This window comes from Canis lupus, chromosome 15, assembly GCF_011100685.1.
Source record: "Canis lupus familiaris isolate Mischka breed German Shepherd chromosome 15, alternate assembly UU_Cfam_GSD_1.0, whole genome shotgun sequence".
NCBI classification, from domain to species: Eukaryota; Metazoa; Chordata; class Mammalia; order Carnivora; family Canidae; genus Canis; species Canis lupus.
The window spans coordinates 33446250-33471892 of record NC_049236.1 but is presented as its reverse complement, the minus strand read 5'-3'; the positions used below and the strand labels follow the sequence as shown (position 1 = coordinate 33471892).

At 33.7% G+C, this 25643-nt stretch overlaps 1 protein-coding gene across 3 annotated transcripts in view; it reads left to right on the top strand.

Moving 5' to 3' along the window:
- Nucleotides 1-24777, top strand: part of EEA1 (early endosome antigen 1) — a 112110-nt gene extending 87333 nt beyond the window's left edge. For all 3 annotated transcript variants that reach the window (XM_038558636.1, XM_038558637.1, XM_038558638.1), the window contains 9 exons: nt 5003-5197; nt 10973-11155; nt 16149-16334; nt 16897-17028; nt 17996-18181; nt 19139-19377; nt 19648-19768; nt 20422-20520; nt 21207-24777. In XM_038558636.1, the coding sequence (XP_038414564.1) occupies nt 5003-5197; nt 10973-11155; nt 16149-16334; nt 16897-17028; nt 17996-18181; nt 19139-19377; nt 19648-19768; nt 20422-20520; nt 21207-21329 (1464 nt within the window). In that variant the 3' untranslated portion in view covers nt 21330-24777. The remainder of the gene's footprint in view (nt 1-5002; nt 5198-10972; nt 11156-16148; nt 16335-16896; nt 17029-17995; nt 18182-19138; nt 19378-19647; nt 19769-20421; nt 20521-21206) is intronic.
- The last annotated feature ends 866 nt before the right edge of the window (nt 24778-25643 follow it).

Genomic DNA, 25643 nt, shown 5'->3' with positions numbered 1-25643 from the left:
CAGAAGTCTTTTATGTGATTGTAGTCTGGTTGTTGATTTAGAGGAGACCACCTGTGTTTTAGATACCCGTCATCAAGTGGCAAAATTATAGTGGCTTAGTGTCAAGCTCTGAATCCAGATTGTCCAGATTTATATCCTGACTGTGCCATTTGCTAGGTATGTTTTTTTGCCTTGTTTTAGGCAAATTGCTTAATCTCTCTGTACTCCTGTTTCCTCAGCAGTAAAATGGGGCTAATGCCACAGGATTATTGTAATTTTTAAAAATTCTATTTGAATTCAGTTAACTGAGATACAATGTATTACTCGTTTCAGAGGTAGGGGTCAGTGATTCATTAGTCATATATAACACCCGGTGCTCATTATATCACATGCCCTCCTTAATGTCCATCACTCAGTTACCTATCCCCTCACCTCTTACCCTCTAGCTACTCTGAGTTTTGTTTCCTATGATTAAGAGTCTCTTATGGTTTGTCTCCCTGTCTGATTTTGTCATTTTATTTTTTCCTCTCTTCCCCTATGAACCACTGTTTTGTTTCATAAATTCCACATATGTGTGAGATCATGCAAAAATTGCCTTTTCTGATTGACTTATTTCATTTAGCATAATATCTTCTGGTTCTAACCACATCATTGCAAATGGCAAGATTTCATTTTTTTGATGGCTGAGTAGTATTCCATTGTATATATACCACGCCCTCTTTATCCATTTATCTGTCGATGGACATCTGGGCTCTTTCCATAGTTCGGCTATTGTGGACATTGCTGCTATAAACATTGGGGTGCAGGTGCCCCTTCAGATCACTACATCAATATCTTTGGGGTAAATACCCAGTATGCAATTGCTGGTTCGTAGGGTAGCTCTATTTTTAACTTCTTGAGGAGCCTCCACACTGTTTTCCAGAGTGGCTGCACCAGCATGCATTCCCACCAGCAATGTAAGAGAGTTCCTGTTTCTCTGCATCATCGCCAACATCTGTTGTTTCCTGACTTGTTAATTTTAGCTATTCTGACTAGAATAAGTGGTATCTCATTGTGGTTTTGATTTGTATTTCCCTGATGCCAGGTGATGTAGAGCATTTTCTTATGTGACTGTTGGCCATGTGTACTGCTTCAGAGAAATGTATGTTCATGTTTTCTGCCCATTTCTTGATCTGATTATTTGTTCTTTGGGTGTTGCATTTGATACAAAATCTTTGTAGATTTTGGATACTAGCCCTTTATCTGATGTGTCATTTGCAAATATCTTCTCCCATTCTGTCGGTTGCCTTTTGGTTTTGTTAATTGTTTCCTTTGCTGTGCAAAAAGCTTTTTATCCTGATGAAGTCCCATAAGTTCATTTTTGCCTTTGTTTCTCTTGCCTTTGAAGACATGTCTAGCAAGAAGTTGCTGCAGCTGAGGTCAAAGAAGTTGCTGCCTGTGTTCTTCTCTGGGATTTTTTTTTTTTTTAATTTATGATAGTCACACACAGAGAGAGGCAGAGACATAGGCAGAGGGAGAAGCAGGCTCCATGCACCGGGAGCCCAACGTGGGATTCGATCCCGGGTGTCCAGGATCACGCCCTGGGCCAAAGGCAGGCGCTAAACTGCTGTGCCACCCAGGGATCCCTTCTCTGGGATTTTAATGGATTCCTATCTCCATTCATTTTGAGTCTGTTTTTGTGTATGGTGTGAGGAAATGGTCCAGTTTCTTTCTTCTACATGTAGCTGTCCAGTTTTCCCAGTATCATTCGTTGAAGAGACTTTTTTCCATTGGATTTTCTTTCCTGCTTTGTCAAAGATTAGTTGATCATGGAGTTGAGGGTCTATTTCTGGGTTCTATATTCTGTTCCATTGATCTGTATGTCTGTTTTTGTGCCAGTACCATATTGTTTTGATGATTGCATCTTTGTAATAGAGCTTGAAGTCCAGAATTATGATGCCACCAGTTTTGGTTTATTTTTCAACAATCCTTTGGCAATTTGGGGTCTTTTCTGGTTCCATATACATTTTGGGATTATTGTTCCATCTCTGTGAAATAATTTGATGGTATTTTGATAGCGATTGCATTGAATGTATAGATTGCTCTAGGTAGCATAGACGTTTTAACAATATTTGTTCTTCTAATCCCTGAGCTTGTAATGTTTTTCCATTTCTTTGTGTCTTCCTCAATTTCTTTCATGAGTGTTCTATAGTTTTCTGAGTACTGATCCTTTACCTCTTTGGTTAGGCTTATTCCTTAGATATCTTATGGTTTGGGGTGCAATTGTAAATGAGATGGACTCCTTAATTTCTCTTTCTTCTGTCTCGTTAGTGTACAGGAATGCAACTGATTTCTGTGCATTGATTTTATATCCTTCCACTTTCCTGAATTCCTGTATGATTTCTAGCAATTTTGGGGTCAAGTCTTTTGTGTTTTCTTTATAGAGTATCATGTCATCTGCAAAGAGTGAGAGTTTGACTTTTTTGTAGATTCAGATGCTTTTTAGTTATTTTTGTTGTCTGATTGCTCAGGCTAGGACTTCTAGTACAGTATTGAACAGCAGCGGTGATAGTGGATATCCCTGATGTGTTCTTGTATTCTTGAAAAGCTGTCAGTTTTTCCCCATTGAAAATGTTACTCACTGTGGGCTTCTTGTGTATGCCTTTTATGATATTGAGATATGTTCACTCTATCTCTACAGTGTGAAGAGTTTTAATTAAGAAAGGATGCTGTACTTTATCAAATGCATTTTCTGCATCTATATGTTGAGAGAATCATACGGTTCTTGTTCTTTCTTTTATTAAACTAAACATTTATTAGTGTATCAGATTGATTGATTTGTGGATGTTGGACCCCCTTGCAGCCCAGGAATAAATCCCAGTTGGTCGTGGTGCATAATCTTTTTAATGAATTGTTGGATCCTATTGGCTAGTATTTTGATGAGAATTTTGGTGTCCATGTTTATCAGGGATATTGGTGTGTGATTCTCCTTTTTGGTGAGGTCTTTGGTTTTGGGATCAAGGTAATGCTGGCATCATAGAAAGAGTTTGGAAGTTTTCCTTTCATTTCTATTTTTTGAAACAGCTTCAGAAAAATAGGTATTGTTTTTAAATATTTTATTTATTTATTCATAAGAGATACAAAGAGAGAGAGGCAGAGACAACAGGCATAGGGAGAAGGAGGCTCTATGCAGTGAGCCTGATACAGGACTCAATCCGGGGACTCCAGGATCACGGCCTGAGCCAAAGGCAGATGCTCAGCCACTGAGCCACCAGGCGTCCCCAGAAGAATAGGTATTAATTCTTCTTTAAATGTTTGGTAGAATTGCCCTGGGAAGCCATCCAGCCCTGGACTCTTGTTTGTTGGGAGATTTTTGATTACTGCTTCAGTTTCCTTGCTGGTTAGGGGTCTGTTCAGATTTTCTATTTCTTTTTGTTTCAGTTTTGGTAATTTGTTTATTTTTTTTAAAGATTTTATTCATTTATTCATGAGAGACACAGAGAGAGAGGGGCAGAGCATAGGCAGAGGGAGAAGCAGGCTCCATGCAGGGAGCCCGATGCGGGATTCAATCCTGGGACTCCAGGATCATGCCCTGAGCCTAAGGCAGACACTCAATCACTGAGCCACCCAGGCATCCTGCAGTTTTGGTAGTTTATACATCTCTAGGAATGCATCCATTTCTTCTGATTGTCTAATTTGTTGGCATATAGTTGCTCATAATATATTCTTATAATTGTATTTCTTTGGTATTGGTTGTGATCTCTCCTCTTTCTTATATGATTTTATTTATTTGGGTCTTTTTTTTTTTTTTTTGTAAAGTTTGGTCAGGGGTTTATCAGTTTTATTAATTCTTTCAAAGAACCAGCTTTTAGCTGTATTGATCTGTTCTACTGTTCTTTTGGTTTCTATTTCATTGATTTCTGCTCTAATCTTTGTTATTTCTCTTCTCTTGCTGAGTTTAGGCTTTATTTGGTGTTCTTTCTCCAGCTCTTTTAGGTGTAAGGTTAGGTTGTATATTTGAGAACTTTCTTGTTTTTTGAGAAAGTATGCCATAGGATTAATAAGAGATAAATAGGTTTAAATATTTCAAAGTGCTTGGAACCTTTAACATAACAAAATAAAGGCTCAAATGTTAGTTATCAGTTTATCATTGGTCATCATATTATAATAATCATCATTGTTACACTACCTGACTCCTGTTTTGCACAAAAATATTTTCCTTTGTGTGGGAGATAAGCTGAAGCAACCATATTTAGGAGTGAAACTTTTCAAAATTAACTTTGAATATGGTCAAATGCTCAAGTTAAGTTCATAAGGCAAAATGCATAAAACATGGAAACATGACTTTGGCTGGAAGGGCAGGAGATCATTGTAATTCACTTTGACCATAGTAGAACCTCAATGTGACTTCTGTATGATACCTAATTTTGAGAATTATATCCTAGTAGATTATAAAAACAAGGTAGTAGCACAATATTCCCCAGAGCTCTGAATGAGGAAACTATTACATGGTATAGTTCAGTATCATCAGTCATAGACTAAACATATTTGCCAAAAAAAATTTTTTTTTTTGCCATAGTTGATATGGAGCTATCCGTTTTGATTAATCATGGCTAATAAGCTAAGTTGGCATTTTGAGAATATTCTTGAAAGATAGTAGACATTCCAGAAATCTAAAGATTGATGTCAATATTCCTGTTTTCTACAGTACAAGTTTATACTATTCTGGCTCATTTATATATATTTTTTTATTTTATATATAATATATACCAAATATATACTTACAAGTTAGAAAGGGAGGTAAGGTTAAACACATATTGAAAATTAATCCAGCATGTTATCTAATAGCAAATAGTGTCAATTAGGAAAGCTTCATGAGGGCAGAGATTTTTTTTTGTTTGGTATTTTGATTTACCACTGGTCACCTTTGGCCACCAGGCTTAGTAGTTTCTACCTAGAGTAGTGCTTGGCATTTAGAAGGTCCCCAGTAAACGTGTCTTGATTGAATGATGAATGCTAATAAACAGGTTTTATTTTCTTTTAGACTTCTCATCAGTTGAAGTTGGAACTCAATTCAGTTCAAGGACAAGTTGTACAGGCCCAGAATACTTTAAAACAAAAGGAAAAAGAAGAACAACAACTTCAGGGGACCATAAATGAGCTGAAGCAATTGACTGAACAGAAGAAAAAGCAAATTGAAGCACTCCAAGGAGAAGTTAAAACTGCTATTTCACAGAAGGTAGTAATACGATATTTGTTTACTTTTTATGGGAAGAAAATCTTTGCAGTTCATAATATAACAGATGAGTTGCAGCAAAGAAAAATTTATATATGTTCAAAATTTTTCTAAAAAAAAAAAAAAAAAAAAAAAAAAAAAAAAAAAATTTTTCTAAGTAATTTTTCTAAGTATTTTTTAATGTATAAAAGCTCTTAATTATGTAATTAAGTATGTAAGTCTGGATTTCCATTCACTAGAACCATGTTTTTAGATAATCTTTATTTCAAATTAATCATCTGATATAAAATTACCTTTTTTTTTTTATTATTCATGAGAGACATAGAGAGTGAGAGAGAGGCAGAGACACAGGCAGAGGGAGAAGCAGGCTCCACACAGGGAGCCCAATGTGGACTCGATCCCAATCTCCAGGATCCCACCCTGGGCTGAAGGTGGTGCTGAGCCACCGGGGCTGCCCTAAAATTACCTTTTTATGTAATAATATAATTAACACTTAATGTTATGGAAATAATTTATATAATATTTCTAGTGCATTAGAAAATTTTAAAGGAATTTAAAAATTATCCTTATTAAGGGAAGATAATCAAGAACAAAACCCATAAAATGGTACATATTAAAAAAATTCAGGAGTGTAGGTTTTATGTGGTTAAAATTGTTTGATATTTCAAGTTGCATCTTATTGGTTTTCATTTCTCAACTATTCTAATTTATTATTGAGCATCTATTTTTTATTCTTAAATATATTTTAGTACTTGTCTGTACCAAGAGTTGACAAGATAGATTGTACTTAATAGTTGAACAAAAATAACTTTTCATTACTGTTGGTATGTGCTTGCCAGTTGGTCAATGGAGAAGAGAGAAGTGAAGTCTTTTCTTCTTCTTTTTAAAGATTTATTTATTTATTAGAGAGAATATATGAGCAAGAGCAGGGGAGAGAAATGGTGGGGATGAGTAGAGGGAAGGAATCTCAAGCAGACTCCGCACTGAGCATGGAGCCTGATGTGGGCTCCATCTCACAACCTTGTCTCACATGCAACCCTGAGATCATGACCTGAGCTGAAATCAAGAGTTGGATGTATAACCAACCGACAGAGTCACCCAGGCGCCCTGAGAAGTGAAATCTCTCTTATGTAGAACAAACAAAATATGTCCTGTCATTAAGAGTGGGCTATCACATTATGAGAGGAAAAAAAATTAACCTTGCAAATAGGTATTTTATGTTGACAACTGTCAATTATTTCTATTTCTCTTTACAAAAGAGTAATTTTCTAATAACACAAACAATAGTAGACAAATTTGCCTGTGCATTTTTGGTGTTATATATAATCATAAGTCAGGATATAATTATCACAATACATTTATTGTATGCTTTGGTATCTTGAGTTAATTCTTTTCCCCCAATCTATTAATATCATATTTATGTATTCCCTAGATCTTCATTTTTATAGCATACCTTCATGAATTAAAAAAAAATAAAACCCAGCTATTTTTAGCACATTTTCTTAAATTATTAGTTACAATATGATTTCTTTTAGATTTATGATTAATGTATATTGCCTATACTTTGCATGGCTTTACTAGATTACACCTTAAGAATTATGAGAGCTTAAAAAAAAGAATCATTTAAAGGAAATGCTTTTATTGGTAGATGTCATAGTTTGGATTGCTATAACAAAAATACCATAGACTTGGTGGTGTAAGCAGTGTGTTTATTTCTCACAATTTTGTAGGCTGGGAAGTCAAATATAATGACACTGGCATGTCTGGTGTCTGGTGAAGACCCATTTCTTGGTTTGTAGACAGATACTTTCTTGCTGTATCTTCATATGGCTGAAAGAGAGATAATCTTTCTTGTGTTTCTTTTTGTAAGGACACTAATCCCTAATCACTAATTCATGAGGGCTGTACTCCCATGACCTGATGACCTCCTAAAGGTCACAGTTCCAAATAACCATCACATTGTAGATCTGGACTTCTTCAACATGAACTTTTTTTGGGGAGACACAAACATTCAGCCATGGCTATATTAGTTTCTGTTAGTGTATGGATGCTAAAATAAGCACACTTTTTAACTTTGGGATAGATGGTGGATGGCATTTTGGGGAATGTTGGGTTGATAGTCAATGTAAATTAGACTTTGAATTTAGAGTAACTAGAGAATCATTGAAAGGCAAGTATAATTTGGTTTTGTTGGGGAGCTGTGTAGCATGGAAAGAAGGATAAATTTTGGAGTTAGGCAAGATCTGAATTTAAATTTTGTGTGACACACATTAGATTTATGGTCATAAGGAAGTGAATCATCTTTCTGGGCTAAATAAAATGGAGTTATAGAGTTGTTGTAAAGATTAAGAAAACATATTTAAAATATGCAGGACTGTCCCCAGTGCAGTATGTAAGCAAAATAGTTTGCTATTACATGGAAGTATGTCGGTGTGCATGATTGACTATGCAGTGATGGTCTGTGACAAAGTTACAACTGTCCCACAATGCAATAGAAAAAAAAAAAAACAGTGTTTAAATGGATCTAGATATGTATGTGTATGCACTTATGTAATCCACACACACAAACCCACACACATATTTTGGATATATATGATTGTTTGGGAGCCACTGATCAAGGATCCTGTAAGTAGGATCCTGCAAATAAGTCAAGGCCCCTATACTAAATTTATTTGAAATCTATTGTGGGAATACAGAATGAATAGGATAGCACCCTTAACTCTCAAGTAGCTTATAATTTAATAAGGAAGTAGGTATGTAAGGGAAAAACTAATGTATAAAGGAGAATGAAACAAACTTAAACAGAAATATGAGAAAAATTAGAACTTAATGGAAATTTTGACTGGCTTTCTAGGGAGCTAGCATTTTAACTGGGCCTTTGGAGATGATTATAATTTTAAAACATTAAAAAAGAGGAAATTAGATATTTCAAGGAGCTAAACAATATTAGCAATGTTTGTAAGACTTAGAAAATGTCATTAAAGAACATTAGCTTTTGGAGTACATGGTAAATGGAGAAGTGAGGGGAGGGATAAGGCAATAGAATTGGATGAAATCAGATCACAGTAGATGATATATAGTCATTTCCACTTTAAAATTTTAATATTGGAGGATTAATAGAGATTTTTAAGAAGGATGGAATGTGATCAGATCAATTTTAGAGCAAAAACTGGTCAGTTTGTGAAGGGTAAATTGTAAATGACTGACCTTCCTGTATTCTCCTTTGGAAGTTTGGGTTTACTTCTATTAAAGCAACTGTCAAACTGTTTAACTGATGTCTTTTTTTCTTTAATTTCCCACTAATATTTTTGAGTTCCTTAGGGTCAGAGAACTGTGTCTTTTGACAAATAAACCATCAATAATTATTTGAATGAATGAATGAATGAGTTTGTCAGAGTAAGGATAATGATAGCCCAAATATGAGCCCAAAAGGGCCTTTAATTAAAGGTTGTCACTGAGATTTTGCAGAGGGCTTAGTTGAAAGCCATGAAGATTAGATTAAAGAGAAAGAAAACTAGATTTGTGGGGGAAAAGTGTTAAAGCAAAGAAGTAGTATTCTATAAAAGAAAATGTGTAATAGCAATATAGTTCTCAAGATGAAAAAAGAGTCCAGGAATTATTCATCATAAAGAATCTAAGTTGGAAGAAGTGGAAAGGAGGTGACATGGGATTCTATGAGATAACATATAGGGAGATCAAACCCCCTTTCCTCCATAGGCATTAGCACCACCTCCTGTCAGTCGGCCTCCTAGCTCTCTTGAATCCATTCTCTTTTCTTATTTCCCATGACCACAATCTTAGTCCAGGCTATTTTGTTCTCTATCCAGGCTATTAGAATAGCTTATTAATAGTCATCCCAGGCTTTTCCACCTCCAATCTATTTGTCATTTATTCATTTAAGAAATATTACTAGGCACCTATTTTATACCATGGCACAATTCTGGGTGTTGGAGATACAGCCATGAACAGACAAGGAAACTGTTTTCATGGAGCTTACACTTTTTGGGGAAGAAACTAAAGCGGGTGATATGAAAGACAGTGATGGGACAGAGTCCTACTAAAGACTGTGTGATCAAAGAAGAAATCAAATCTGAAGAGATTTGAGCTGATACATGAAAGACAAGAGCTGTGTATACAAAGGTCCAGATGGACAACTAGTGCAGAGACCTTAAGCTAGAGCAAGCTTGGGATTTTCTAAAAATAGAAGACCAACATTGGTTAAATATAGTGGGAGAGTAGAAGAATGATATGAAATGAGCTCAGAGAAGTAGACAGGGGCCAAAGCATATACATGCAAATTTATAGATTATAAGACAATAATAATGATAACTTTGTTCTAAGAATAATTAGAATCAGTTGGAGAATTTTGAGCGGAAAATGGTACAGTCTGACTACAGGGGGATAAAGGAGCAAGCAGAGAAGGCACTGAAAAAGTGTTGGTAGTAGTCCAGACAGTTATAATGATAGCATGAACTGAAGTGTTGTTAGGAGTGAGTAGATGATTTGGGAATATATTTTGGAAGTTGAGTCATCAGAACTTGCTGATTAGATGATGAGAGATGATGGAAAGAAGAATCAACTACATTTGATGATGGAAAGAAGAATAACTACATTTGTGGCTTATATAAGTGCATAGTTGATAATATTTATTGGGGAAAAGTAGCAGCTTTTTGATAAGCAGTGTCAGGATCAAGAGTTCTGCTTAAGATAGATATCTATCACTCATTGAAATGGAGATGTCAGGGAGTACTTGATCATAATGAGGCCAAAGTTTAGGCAGAGAGGTTAGGGCTAGAAACATAATTCAGAAGTCAGTTGTAAATAAATGATATTTAAAGCCATGAGTGTAGTTGAGATCTTCTAGAAAGAGACTATGTATGGAATAAAAGAAGGACAGGGACAGAACCCTGGGGTTCTACAATATTGAGAGACCAAACAAAAGAACTAGTAAAAGATTTTAAGAAGGAATGATCAATAAGATAGGTGCCCTGAAAACAAGCTTGAAAAATGTTTCTAGGAGGGAACATCATTTGCCATTTCAACCTCCCATACAACTGGGAGGTTAAGTAAGATGTGGACAAGGAGATGATGAATATTGAATTTTGGAGCAGGAGGGTCATTGGTCATTGGTTAACAAAAGTTGCATTGAAGTAGTGTTTTTATTTTAAAAGCCAAGTGTTTATTTTCCTAATGTGCACACAAATTTTAAGTATGTCATATTTGTACATATCTCCTGAATCTTAAAAACTAAAGACAAGTTTAGAGAAGTCAGACCTTTGCAAGATTTTCCTTTCCTTCTGCCTTGTTAATAAAGATAATCTGTAAAAATTTCCCAAGTTATTCTGGAATTTCAAGGAGTAGAAATGATAGACTTTAACACAGTAATGACTCTTTTATTTCTTTCATATAGAAATTTCCTTTAGTTCAACCTTAAATTACATCCTCTTCTAAAGCATCTAGCACTGCATCTTCTATCAGAATGTGGTTATTATTCTCAGTCTCCCGACACATTGATATCACCCAGTGAAATACTTTTTTTCTTTACTTAATGCTTTTTTATTTTTTGGTTTTTAAATCGGGACTTGTTAGATTTTGGATTTTGTACATACTTTAAGTTTGTAATAAGTAAGTAAGTTACTCTTGATTAAATAAGAATTTTAGGACCTAAATGCTGTTTACTTTGTTCTCAGGAATCTTCTTAGTTGTGTGGATTTCATTTTATATTTGTAACTGGTTTTCGATATGCATACTGTTCTAAATAACTATTGTGTGTTCCAGACAGAACTTGAGAGTAAACTACAGCAGCAGTCCACACAAGCAGCCCAGGAACTTACAGCAGAGAAAGAAAAAATGTCAGTGTTACAAAATACCTATGAAAAAAGTCAGGATAATCTAAAGCAGCTTCAGTCTGATTTCTATGGGAAGGAATCTGAGCTTCTTGCCACCAGGCAAGATCTTAAGGTATAGTAAAATATATCACAAAAACTCAGTAAGTTGCTTATAGACATTCATTAAATGGTTGATTTGAGCCAGATGGGCAAGGGAATGTTAGTATTTATAGAATGTGATGCTTCTTTTCTGTTATTATTTTTGGAGTAACGTGCCTTTTTTTTTTTTTTTTGTAACATGCTTTTTAAAATTTAAATTGTTTTATATTATAAAATGTATAGGTAAATACAGGCATTTAAAAATAACATCTGTAATAATAAAATAATTTGGAAATATGTTAATTACTGCATTATTAGCTTATCTAAAGACCGCTGTCTATGGAAGAAGGTAACTTTTAAAAAGGACTGCTGATGGAAAAATCCAAGGAGTTTTAAAATGTAAACCACTTGTGAAAACGCAAGCATTTTCCTGTTGTTTGTCAGGCAGTATTGACTTTAGTTTTTTATATTGGTCAACTTCTCAAGACTACCAGAAAGTCTAATGATTAAAATTAAGAGATTTAGCTCAAAGTAAACTTAACCCTAATTATCTAAACATATATGGAAACCTTGTTCTTGACAGTACTGTTTTAATCAGTTAAAATATCATGTTAAAATGATTAAAATATCATGTTAAAATGAAGGATATACAAAAAGGATAGTTTTTATGTAGCATTAAGGATGAGTTCTCTAAGATAAATGGAACATTTTTGTTCTCTCCCAGAAGATTCAGCTTAGTTCTCTCTATTTTTTTGTCATGGTGAAGTATTATGCTTTTTGTTTCTTCCCTGTTTAGTTTTTTTTATTTGTTTAATTTAAAGTACATTATTGAAAAATTTTGTTGAAAATCACAGGATATTTATATGTTATATATAAATATAGTATGTCTATATTTTATTATAGGCTGTTATAGGGAAGACTTTATGAGGGAGAAAGGACTTGAACAGATTCTCAAGGATATATAGAATTTGAATATATAGAGTCATGAGGAAGATCATTTCACTTAGGCACATTTGGGAAAACGTGCTGCAGGGGAAATGACCAGAGCCAGGAGGCAGTTACCAGTTGACTACCATGCTATTTTGTGTCTGGTGGTTAAGTTTTAAAAGATTGGGATCAAAAAATCATGAAGTATCTTAGACGCTTAACAGAGATGATTGGACTTTATATTTGAGGGGGGAAATAAAGAGTCTCAGCAGGAATAAAATGAAGAAAATAGTACTTTGGACAACTTAACCTGGAAGAGGTTTATGGACTACTGGATTGGACCTGGATAAACTAGAGGTAGGGAGATTAGTTAAGAGGCTATTATCTTCTTTTCTCCATAAATTCCATTAATGAAGGTATGAATTGATTACACTGGGCTTAAAGTTCAAGAGGAAGGAGCAGAAGAGATGAATGAGAGAGATCGGGTGAAACAGGAGGGCTAAATACAGATAGGCCACAATGGAACCACAGGAATCAGTGGTGACTAATGATTTGACAAAGAAATAGGAAACTTGGGTCAAAGAATTTTCCTCATGCCAAGTTGTTATAAGAAGAAAATACCACCTGACATTTAGAGAGTGTCTCAATTGCTCTGTTTTCTAGTAGTTTTAAATTATTGGTATTTTTTTTCTTTTTAACACTATTAAAAGGCAGGGAAGGTCTGTGGAAGAGTTTGGACTTTACCCTAAAGGCAGGAGGGACCACAGAAAAGATTTGCTTGGATCTGTAGGTTAGGTCAGTGACTGGCTGAGGATAAAGAATGGATTGGGGAGCAACAGGGCTGAGTGTGGAGACTAGAGAGGACACATGGCATAATCCAGGTATGTGTGATGGCAGAAACAGTAAGGATGGAGAATGTAGATGAGTTAGAAGGATGTTTAGCTGATCAAAGAGATGAAGTTTAATAATTGATTATAGAAGTCCTATAGAAATCATACTAATTTTTTTCTCATAGAGCTGTATTATTTACCCAAGAGCATAACCTGGTGACAGGACATAGAGCTCTTAGATCAGTATTCTTTCACTAAGCTAACAGCTCTTTTTATTATGCTTGAAAACTACATTGTATACTAATAATTTTATACATGAAAGAAAAATTCAAAAGATTGAAATGTTTGGACAAAAAGGGAAAGTGGAGGAATAAGGCTACTGAGGAGTTTTTCAACTATTAAGAGACATGGCTAGATCCTCTATTCCAAAGCCTCCTTTTGCAGATGAGGCTAAGACCTGGAGTGCTTTGTGGCAGGCCCAAAGTTGCACAATGACAGACCCATGATTAGATCCCAGTTCTGATTCATAGCCCTTTACTCTTGTTATCATTTCGCTAGGATTTTTAAATATAAAATAGAATATTGCTGAATTCTATTAGTAATGCATCCAAAAAGAGAAGTATCTGAACTACTTAGGAAGTTTAAAAAAAAAAAAAAAAAGAATTCCTGGAGAACTTCAGATGATATTTATGGACCAGAATAAGAGATGGTTATCAGCCATTATTTTTCTTTTGCTTCATTGATGTTATATGATCTTGTTGCTTGGAAGTGAGAAAGGGAGAGATTGAGAACTTTGTTACATGACACCTGCCTAAGTCAAGGCTGCCATCTGTGGGCTGACAGTGTACTACTTCAAGACACCAGTAGAATGGAAGACAAGCTGGCCTGATCTATGCCTTTAGCCCCATCTGCTGGATTATTTATGAAATACTTATATGCTTGTTGACTGGATATTTCAAGTTGGCTATGCCCTGTGCTATTCTTTACTGTTGAAGAGAGATAGAAGTGGAATTTAACTTATATTTTGTACCCTGGTAAGTTTAGAATTAAATATAAACCATTAGCCTATACCATTCCTTATGTCATTTAACCAGACATCAAGAAAAAGCAATAACTAGAATTTTAAGTTTTATTTTGAAAGAAGAAAGGGAAAAATTGTTGGGCAGGCAAGAAACAGTAGTTACCACAGAATGCTGCAGAAATTCCTTTTTAACTGCACTGCTATAATGTGATTGTGGTATTCAAGGTCAAGGTTGGTAGTTGATATACTCAGGGATTTGCCTGTTCCAGTGGGAGTAGGGTGGTTAAAGATAGGTCCACAAAACATTGAGTGGGAGAGGGGAGTTCCTTAAAGGAAGAGATGCTGAGCAGATGAAAATAATATGGACTGCAACAAGAAAGATAAAAGGAATATTTAAAAGGCATGGCAGTATATCACTGAATGACAGAGACAAATATTCAGAGATAAGAGCAATATGTCTAGGCATCTTCAGAAAAGAAGAGTGCAGATTTTGAGCTTGATTTTAAAGATTTAGTCACTGGGATTTTGGGAATTTAAAATTCTATTGGATGTCATTTATACCATGGGCAGTTTGGAATTCTTGTGGGCAGAGATTGGGGGTACTGTTAACTTAGTATTTAGCAAGCCTTGGTGTAGTTAGTGTTAGATCAGGACCTCTATTAGTTGATAATAATAATTGCTATAGACTGTATGGGCTAGACTTTGTCAAATTGTATTATTTTTACTTGAAATCACTCTCACCCTTTGTGATACTTATGCCAGTTCCCACATTTACCATGAAGGCTTCTGTAAACACATTCCAGGCAAGGTTCTCTCACACACATTGTTTTTCTGTGCATTTGATGCATAGCAAATGCTCTCCTAGTGTGTATAGGTTCCATTTTACATGCTGGTTCTGTTTTTCAGGTATGGAGTCAGCTTCTTTAAGTCAAGGACTCTCTCTTACCTCCCTGTTTACCTAAGGAGCACACTCAGTTAATGGTTAGCTGCTTGATTAGTAAAGGACTAGTGACTTAGAAACCTTAGGGTTTTTTAGTATTCATTGGAAGCCATTGGAAATTGAAATTTCATTTTTATTAGAAAGACTTCTGAATTGGGTTTATTTGTAAGGAATAAACTTTCTCCTTAAGAAAGCTTGAGAAACTACTTAAATAAGGTCTTCATTTAAAATTTTTTTATCTATTTTTTTTTTCATTGAATAGCCAAGCCTAGCCAGCAGGGATCTTTCCTAGATTTTATCTTCTGCCTCTTTTTCAAAGGAACTGTGTCTACAGAATAAGAAAGATGAACTTCTTCCAGATGGTAGAAGAGCATCTTAGAGTTCCTCTCCTTCCCTGATGATTCTTTACAGTTGCAACTGAGAGTGGCAAGGTTCCTGCCACCATCCATCACCCACTTGTTGCCATAGCTACCCTGAAATGGAACATAATAGATCAGAAAGCTTGCCCTTTCCACCAGCTTTGGCTTCACAAAATATTTCAGCTTTAGAAGAGTCAGTAACTATGGGCATTGTTAACTAACAACACTACTTCTACCATATAGATTGGAAGTTAAGAGGCTGGGCTAATGGCTTTGTCAGAAATAGAGCCCCAGATGTCTGGTTGATTTTCTTTTGGTTCACTTGATCAGGTTGGTAGACGTGAAATACAGTTTTTCTTTTTTTTCCCCAAAAATAAAAAACTTTTTTTTTAAATGTATTAAAGATTTCAGCATGTCAAGGGACATCATAGATCCTGTAAGACATATATGTATATGTAATATAGATGTAGCATTTAAATACATCTCTTTTTAAATTGTTTTTCATGTCTTCCCATTTCTTCTTCTTCTTCTTCTTCTTCTTCTTCTTCTTCTTCTTCTTCTTCTTCTTCTTCTTCCTCTTCCTCTTCCTCTTCCTCTTCCTCTTCCTCTTCCTCTTCCTCTTCCTCCTTCTCTCTCTCCCTCTCTCTCTCCCCCAGCTGCCCTGAGGGTGTTTGATATGATCCCTTCTTATTTGATATTTAATACTTATGGATTATTTCTAAAGGTTTTGGAATTGCTTCAATTTTATTAAGTGTTTTATACTAAAATTGTTTCCTTAGGCAAAAGAGTTGTCTAGTGTTCTTTCTCTTTTGCGTAATCTTACTGAAGGGTATAAGAAGCTATCTTTTTATAGTATTTTGCTTTCTACTGTGCTTATGCTGTTGTATTTCTGTTAAAATTTGCTAAAAACAAAAAGACATATAATAATTTGGGAAAATTGTTTTTAAAAGTCTGTAGAAGAGAAGCTTTCTCTAGCACAGGAGGACTTGATTTCAAACAGAAATCAAATTGGAAACCAAAATAAATTGATTCAAGAACTGAAAACTGCCAAGGCTGCATTGGAGCAGGATTCTGCAAAGAAAGAACAGCAGTTGAAGGAGCAGTGTAAAACACTACAAGATATTCAAAAAGAAAAGGTATTTATTTTATTTTCTGACTAAATCTAGAATCTGAGAGTTGCAGTGGCTTTAGAAATCATCTAGTCAAATCTCTTACCTGATATAGGCATCACCTTTATCTTCAATAGCTCTCCTTAGATGTACTCTAAACCCTTTGTTCCTTTACTTATCAAATGAGGATTAAAAAGAGCTATTTAGTATAGATATTAAATTAGGTAATATGTAATACTATTAACTAGTGCCTTATAAAGATATTGCTAGTAATAATAGTAATAGTGATAACAGCATTAATGAGAGAATAAGAATGGTAGTTTTGGCTAAATTTTGCAGTGTTCTTATTTTGGCTAGATACTATTCATTTTATGGTATTAACAGTATTTAATGCTTATAAAGATCTTACTGTTGTTCACATTGTATAAATAAGGACATAGAGGCAAGTGAAGGTAAGTAGTTTGCTCAAGTTAACTTAAGTAGAAAGGGACAGAGACAGTGTCCTAAATAGTAGCAGTTATTTTCTTACATTGATTTTCAGTTAAGTATTTACTTTAAAATTAGTTTTTAATAAATTATTTTTCTACAGTCACTGAAAGAGAAAGAACTAGCAAATGAAAAATCTAAATTGGCAGAGATAGAGGAAATTAAGTGTAGACAGGAAAAAGAAATTGCTAAATTGAGTGAAGAATTCAAGTCCCACAAGCAAGAAAGCATAAAGGTATGTTAAGATAATCATTTTTCTTTCCTCTGTACTGTATTGTCATTTAAATAAAAAATAAATATGTTACTGAGAACTTACTGTATGCCACACATTGTTTTGTTGTTTTGACAATGCTCTCACCCTTTTGTTGAATAGTGTCTATCTATATGTATATTGAAACTATGTTACTTATGTTTTCAGATTACTGAATAAAGCAGAGTAACTGTACTAGATGAGGAGACTACCTAAAAAATGAAAATAAAATAAAAAAGATATTGATTTAGAAAATCATGCTTATAGATAGTAAACTTAAAAATATGTAAGAGTTTAGAATTAAGATTTTTAGGGAATACTGTTTTTTTATTTGTTTTTCTTCCCTGAAATCTTTTAATAATCTGTCTTGAACATTTTCCCTTTCTATTTTGAACATTTTCACTAGGCTGCCAGTTGAAAAAACTAATTGTCTATAATTTGCTTTGTAAAATGTTTCTAATTTTCTTAGAGAAAGGTTAAATTCTCTCTTGAGCACTCTCATTACCTTTTATGTCTACCAATATACATATTTTGCTTTATAATTTATCACTTTATATCATTATGTTCTTGCACACTGTGACTTCCTTAAAGCAATTAATGTATATAATTCATCTTTATATATATTCTTAAAACCTAACACAGTGTGTGATGCCTAAGATGGTGACCAGTAAACTTGCTAAGTGAAGAATGGGAAAACAGAGAGGTAGAAGTTTTTCACATATTTTAATCAAAACATGCATGTAAAGTTATTACTTGAATTAAAATGGTTGTTGAGCAGAAAGTAAATAATCTTGCATCTTTTTAGCGAATTGCTTAAAATATTGAACTTTAAGAATCTCCTAAGAGATTAAAACTCAAATTATATATATTGTTATGATAACTTGTATAAATATCAGCTATGCTTGGAAATGTTTACCATAAAGGATGATTTATTTTTGGCCTTTTTCAATAGGAGGTAACAAATCTCAAGGATGCCAAACAACTTTTGATTCAGCAGAAATTAGAGCTTCAAGGGAGAGTAGATTCTCTGAAGGCCACCCTTGAACAGGAGAAGAGAAACCAGCAAATGCTAAAAGAGCAGATGAAAAAGGAAGAAGATGAGCTCAAGAAAGAATTTACTGAGAAGGAAGCTAAACTGGTCAGTAAGTTAATGGTGGGAGTGTGTTTTGTAATTGATTTTGTTAAGTCAATCCAGTAAGAGGATTTTTCTCCTTAGAAGTTAGGATTTAAATGCTCTCACCTAGTATTTTAATTTTTGATTGAGAAAGAAGATCTGATTTGTTCAAAGAGCTGATATGTGATTGGAAATATTTTAGTCTGTTATTATATTTTGGTTTATATAAGTGAAAATTCAATTAAACATAATTCAAAAAAATAAAAAGACTTTTAGTGCCAGGAAAACAAATCCACAGCTATGTAGATTGAGGTAAATGGCATGAATGCTAATAACGCTAAACTCATTTGTTTGGTCAAAGTGAAGGTTGATAAGGGAGAACGGAAACTTCAGTTTGGAATTTTGATGACCAAAGTCTACTTTTCCTTCCCTAAATTGTGCATGCCAACATGGGAAGCATCTGGCTTTCCTCTATTGAATTAAGTCCAAATATCCCCACATAACTTGAGTGCTGAATGTTTTAGTTGAAGATTTGCAATTTCAAGTTCACAATGATTTAAAGAATTTGTATTTTTGTTTTGTTTTGTGTTTTTTTTGTTTTGGCAGGTTGATAGAGAAAAAGATGCATGTGGATTTTGAGACTGAAAATGCCGACTTTGTGTCCAGAGCACATTGCTCTCCCTAACTATGTGTTCTTCCCCTGCTCTAGTGAGAAAGGGAAATTCTCAAATTGCTTTATGTTAATTGCTCTTGTAAGAAGCTTGCTGACCATCATTTCAGCATGATGGCCTTTGAACCAGTTCAGAGTCACAGATACTTGTGGAATCAATTTAATTAGTGTAAAATGAAATATATCCTGCCTTCTTTCCTAAATAAGTAATAGTATTTGTGTTGCCAATATTTTAAATTCAGTAGCTAAATAAATTTATTTTGCATTACTTTTGTAATAGGTTTCTTTTCCCTCTGTTATTCTTTTCTCAGCATTCTGAAATAAAAGAAAAAGAAATAGGAATGAAGAAGCATGAAGAAAACGAAGCTAAACTTACCATGCAGATTACAGCATTAAATGAAAACTTAGGCACTGTAAAGAAGGAGTGGCAGTCCAGTCAACGGAGAGTCAGTGAGCTCGAGAAACAGACAGATGACTTACGGGGTGAAATTGCAGTACTGGAAGCTACAGTTCAGAATAATCAGGATGAAAGGAGAGCACTACTAGAAAGGTGATTGATGTCTAGTAAAATTAGTTTGTTTCCATTCTTGGTGATGAAAAGATGGTCTTTTTCCACAATTTTTAAAATGGAAGAATCTTAAGAAAAGTATATATGTCCTGCAGGTGTTTATGTAGCTATTTAGAAACTTAACTCTTAAAACAATCAGGTGGTTGAAATTAATGTATTATATTTGAAATTACTGAAGTAGTTTATCATCTATGTTCTGGAAAGATCTTTATCATTAAAAAAAGTTAATGATGTCTTTGCAATCTGTTCTAGATATCTTAAAGGAGAAGGTGAAATAGAAAAACTTCAAACCAAAGTCCTAGAATTGCAAAGAAAGCTGGATAATACCACTGCAGCGGTGCAGGAACTGGGTAGAGAAAATCAATCCCTTCAAGTAAGTCATCTGGTAATGTGAGGCTGTTTTTCAGACTGGAATGAACTCTTAGTGAAAAGCATATTTTCAATCTTTAAAACAAACAAACAAACTCCTGTATTTAATAAATACTTTTGAATGGTTACTGTCAATACTACCACACAGTAGGTGTTATGGATAGTTAAATAAAAGCAAAAAGAATTTGCTGGAGAGACCCCTGGGATTAGTTAGAAAGCCTTGTCATTCATGAATTTTCAGTACTGGGAAAATTCAGAAACACCAAGGAATAGGTGAGTCACTATGTGTTAAAGAAGCAATGGACTTGGTGCTGAGGAAGGTTGAAAGATTAACATGGATGGGAAATCGCTAAAGATTAGAAATTACCAATGACTTTGAGGACTAAAATTTGATTTACTTTATTTATCTATCTATCTATCTATCTATCTATCTATCTATCTATTTATTTATATCATTCGGACTTAAGAATGTAGTAACTTTTGACAATGGAAGCTGACCAAAGCATTTCTGATTTTTAAAATTCTATCCAGTGGTGCCTATAAGTCAAAATTATAAAGCTTGGGCACCCAATTAGAAATTATGCATCAGTCTTTAAAATGTTGAATATTATAATATATGGGCAGCTGTTTGTTTTGTTTTGTTTTGTTTTTTAATAGATCAAACACACACAAGCGTTAAATAGGAAATGGGCTGAAGACAATGAAGTACAAAACTGTATGGCCTGTGGGAAAGGCTTCTCAGTAACAGTGAGACGGGTAAATGATTTTGTTCATATTGCTATGGTTCTGGATTTTATTTCTCAGTATCAATTAATGTCTTAATCATCAAAATATCTTGCATTTGACAGATTAAAAATATTTTCTATTGATTTACTTTGCAACTGTATAGAATCATTAAGTTTTATACAGTCTAGTTTCTGGTCAGCATATTTTAGTTTTAAATTTAGTTGTTGCCTTCCTACTGGGTTACTCTCTGGAATAATCATTTTCTGAACCAATGGGCCAGTATTAAGCTCATATGTTTTAGTCATCATTGGGTTCTTTTAAAGAAAAAGCAGATATTAAAAAAAAATTAAATAATACCCTGTGATATTTCAGGTTTATATTCTCCTTGACAAAATTATGCCTGAAATACTTGGCAAATGGGAATGATTTTCACCTGATAAAATGAAGTGCTTTATTATCACTTTTTAGATGCCTCTTAAGGTACTTTTGAGAATTCCATGATAAATTTCATATAAAATGTTTAACATAATATCTGATAAATAGGAAACATTCAGATAACTAAGGGATAACTTGACATATTGAAATATTATTAAATAAGATACTAATCACTTGAAAGTTAATATGCCTTCACAGTGCAGTCTGCAGTATTCTTGTAGTCTCATAATGCTTTTGGTATAGTCATATGCTTGAAATTGTTTAATTTTTGTCATTTACAGCATCACTGCAGACAGTGTGGAAATATCTTCTGTGCTGAGTGTTCAGCCAAAAATGCCTTAACTCCTTCTTCCAAGAAGCCTGTTCGTGTCTGTGATGCATGTTTCAATGACTTGCAAGGATAATGGGTTATCACAACGTCAGAGTAGTATTACACTAACATTAGATTTTTAATAAATGCACTTAATAGAGGTCTTGGACTACTATTTGATTTGGACAGTGGTTGCAATATTAGACCAAATTAGAATTCATATATTTTGGAATGTTATCAAGTAAAAACTCTTCTATTTTTGTGAGACTTGGGCTCATCTTTCATCACTTTTTTCCATTTTAACCCCTGGAACAGCTTTCATGCCAAGTTTAGAATTAGCCAATGAAATGTAAATAAACTTTGGACAGAAAATAGCAATGTATTTTTTTAAATATAATTTCATTGTTCACAAATGACATGAATACACTTCCTTAGCTTACTTCTTTCTCCCAAATTTCGTGTACAAAAATGTACATGGGCGGTATTATCACATCATATATGTTGCACAATAGCACATTAATTATATTAAATAATCTTTGTGAAGTCATGCACAGAACTATAAAGCTTTCTGTTTTTCTTATATATAGATCCATAGCTCAATTGCATTGTTACGTTATAAATTTACCACTCAAGTGTTCTAAATGCAGTTTATGTTGAAATATATATTAACCATGAATTCGAACATGGTTTTCGTTTTAACAATATTGATTAAATTCTCTTGGGTAGATTTTCTGGAAACCTCTGTAAAATCAGTTTGCTTACTTTATGGTTATCCTGGGATTGTATTTTAAAGATTAGGGTTAATTTTTCTTTTTCTTTGTCTTATTTCTATCTCATTTTTAAACTCTCATATTCTCAATGAAGAATTCTATAAAACTTCTCACCCTCACCCCAATTGGAGGATGAATAATAGAAATTGTATAATGGTTCTATTCTCAGTTTAAGTGGGAAAAACTTCCATTTTAATCTGAGATTAGCCTCATACTGTCTCTCCAGCCTCTTTGGGTATCTGAGTTTGCTTTTTTAATCTATTTTTCCCCCTTTATTTGGTTTAACCTTTCCAAGCATAGCTCAGCTTCACTATTTATAATTTTGCATCTTAAAGCCAATAACTGATACTGCTTTAGTCTTATCTGTGAAAACAAATACAAATGGTAAGGAGACATTAAATATTCTACTTTACATTTTTCTTACCTAACAGGGAAACATTTTTGAAAGTTGTGAACTTAAATTTAAAATGATTCTGAATTTGGGGTTCCATACCAGCTGGTAAATCTTTTTACTTCCCAAAAATATTGCTGTGAAATTATCTTGAAGTAACAGGTGGAGAATAGAATATCACCAAAAACAAATGTATTTGGGAATCCCAAAGTTATAATCAGAACTGAAAATGGCTAATTAAGGGTAATTAAAAGCTAGCTTATTTGTATCCTGAAAAATGAAATTGAACTTTAATTTATCATTATCTTATTAATTTGGCAAATTGGAAAACATCTGTAGAGGTCATTAATATTGGTTTATTCTTTCTAGAGAAAAAATGTGAAGTTATCCATTTGTGCAGAGTAATCATTTAGTAATAATAGCGGGGAAGGATGGGAGTTAATATTTCATTTACAATATTTTATAATATACACTTGCTTTCAGATATCATGGTGAAATAAAGTTGTGTTTATGCTTTATCTGTAACATCTGTGAACTAAAAGAGATTGCCATACATTCATTTAATTATTTAAAAAAATTCATTTAAGTAAATCCTGTTGTCAGTAGTTATTAAGGACCCTGATTGAGTCCCTAGATTTGGATAAACAAATATCCTTGAGCTTATTTAAAGAGGAAATACAATGAGTTTTTTTATTAAAAATAATAGTTGGATAATATAAATTGAGCTAAAATTATTTATGCATTTTTATATACTTATAAATCCTTTCAAATAGTATTAATTCTACACTTTAACACATAAGAAACTTAATATGAAACTTAGAAACTTTCTGTGTTGGAAAAATAGATATAGCACTGTTGTTTTTTTTTAAGATCATAAAAATTCATGAGAATTCTAGATTCAAATATTTGTTTACTTCATCTCCTAATTGGGTACACTGAAGGAGTTTTCCCTGTCTTGTCCCCCACCCACATATTCACAATATGTTGTGGGGAAGACAACAAATAAAACCATATGCATTTGATTAGCTAAATGAAAACTAGATCTCATTTTATAGATCCTGAATAATTTACCATTGGCTACTACACTAATAATATTAGAAATAAAACTTTTTTTTTGCATATTAACTCTGAATTTAAAGTGTTTTGGAAACAGAATTTTCTTTTTCTTTTAATAAAAAGTCATCCTTTGAGTTCTTATTGGCTCTATATTTTAGATGTTTGCTGGTACAATTTGTCAGTGAGTTAGAGCTGGCATATCTGAGCTTTTGGCTCTAAACGCAAAGTCTGTTGGCATCACACGTTAGTAAATTCCAAACCCGAGCACAGAAATGTGAATTAAAGTCAAGTTTTGCTGGGTTAGTGTACCATAAACTATACCTATAGATTTCCTTTAATAGGAAGAAGACAAAAATGCTGGTATAGAATTAGTTCATTTTGAAGAAAAAAGAGGGAAACAAACACAAAGACCTCAATGCAGTGTACAAATAATATTTTGTTCAACTACCTCTTAATGTGGAATTAGCTAGTGTAATAGTTTCCTCACAGTAATGTCACATAGTAACTGCCAAATTTGTTAGTTTCCCATCTCTCTTAGAAAGGCTTTAAGATTATTTTATAGTTTTGAGAACTTTGAAGCCACTTTTTTTTAACTTTGCATTTGCATAAAAATGTTTAGCTTTTAAGTGGAGAGCAAATTATGATCATATATTTTGATATTCATGAGCTATTTGACTATAGCAATTTTTTTTAATGCACTTTGGCTATAAAACCATGGATGATTTGATCCATAAGATTTAAATGTGCCATCAATTTAGTATTCCTAGACATGAGCTTGATGAATGGTATTCTGTAATTATAATGTGCCACACATTATCGTGTTTTAATTGCCCTTTGCCTGAATTTTAATGATCAATTTGTTATTGTTGCAGATGTGAATATTGTGCATAAACTTACTAAATTTATGTAAAATTGTATAAAATAGAATTGGAAATAGGTTCTTTCTGTGTAGAAGTAATGAATTTATTGTAACATGATGCAGTCATGTATATGACATTCTGTACTTCCTTGAACTGGATCATATATTCATAGTTTCTATAGAAACTTTTGCATGAATATTTTTTCATTTAGGTTTTGAACTCATTATTTGTATTGTGTTTACTACTTGTGATCATGTAGTTGTGCCTTATTTTGTGAGAGAGTTTAGCTCAGTAAATACAGTAATTTCTAAACTCAGTGAGTGGAAGGTTTATTGATTATAAATATAACTGATAAATTACACAACAGCATTTAAAACTGTATAAAGAACAATGGAAGGATCCTTATTGAATTGTTGCTTTTTTTAATTTGTTAAAGATGATATTAAAAAACATTTCTTTCTAGTAGATGTATTCTGTGACTATAAATTATTTTGTCTATTTTTTAAAATTTTTTATTTATGATAGTGACACAGAGAGAGAGAGAGGCAGAGACACAGGCAGAGGGAGAAGCAGGCTCCATGCACTGGGAGCCTGATGTGGGATTCGATCCTGGGTCTCCAGGATCACGCCCTGGGCCAAAGGCAGGCGCTAAACCACTAAGCCACCCAGGGATCCCTATTTTGTCTATTTAAAAAAGAGTATAAAACAGCAACCAGGGATCCCTGGGTGGTGCAGTGGTTTGGCGCCTGCCTTTGGCCCAGGGCACGATCCTGGAGACCCGGGATCAAATCCCACATTGGATTGGGCTCCCGGTGCATGGAGCCTGCTTCTCCCTCTGCCTATGTCTCTGCCCTTCTCTCTCTCTCCCTGTGACTATCATAAATAAATAAAAATTAAAAAAAAATTAAAAAAAAAACAGCAACCATTTTGTATTTACTTACAGAATGTTAGAACTTTGCCCTTGGATTGTAGAGAGTGGGTAAGCTTTGATGTTCAACTTAGAATAGTAAGTTCATAATTTCAAGAGAAATTACGAAAGCCATTTTGCTTGAGACATTCATTCCCTTTCCATTCATTATTGTGGAAAATTAACAACTACAAAGAAATATTACACAATATCGAAGTAATTCCGTCTTTCATTGTTTATCTAAGTTTAGTACCCAGGTGACCATTTAAGGATACACTTCTGAGGGCTCAGGATGCCATCATTCTGTATTGTGTTTTTCCCAGGAACCAAAGTTCTGGAAGTGTTCTTTCATTTTACTCGAATGTGCTTGCCTCTGAAGAGTTTAATGTGTATATCTTTAAGAACTTACTAGATTAAAAAAAAA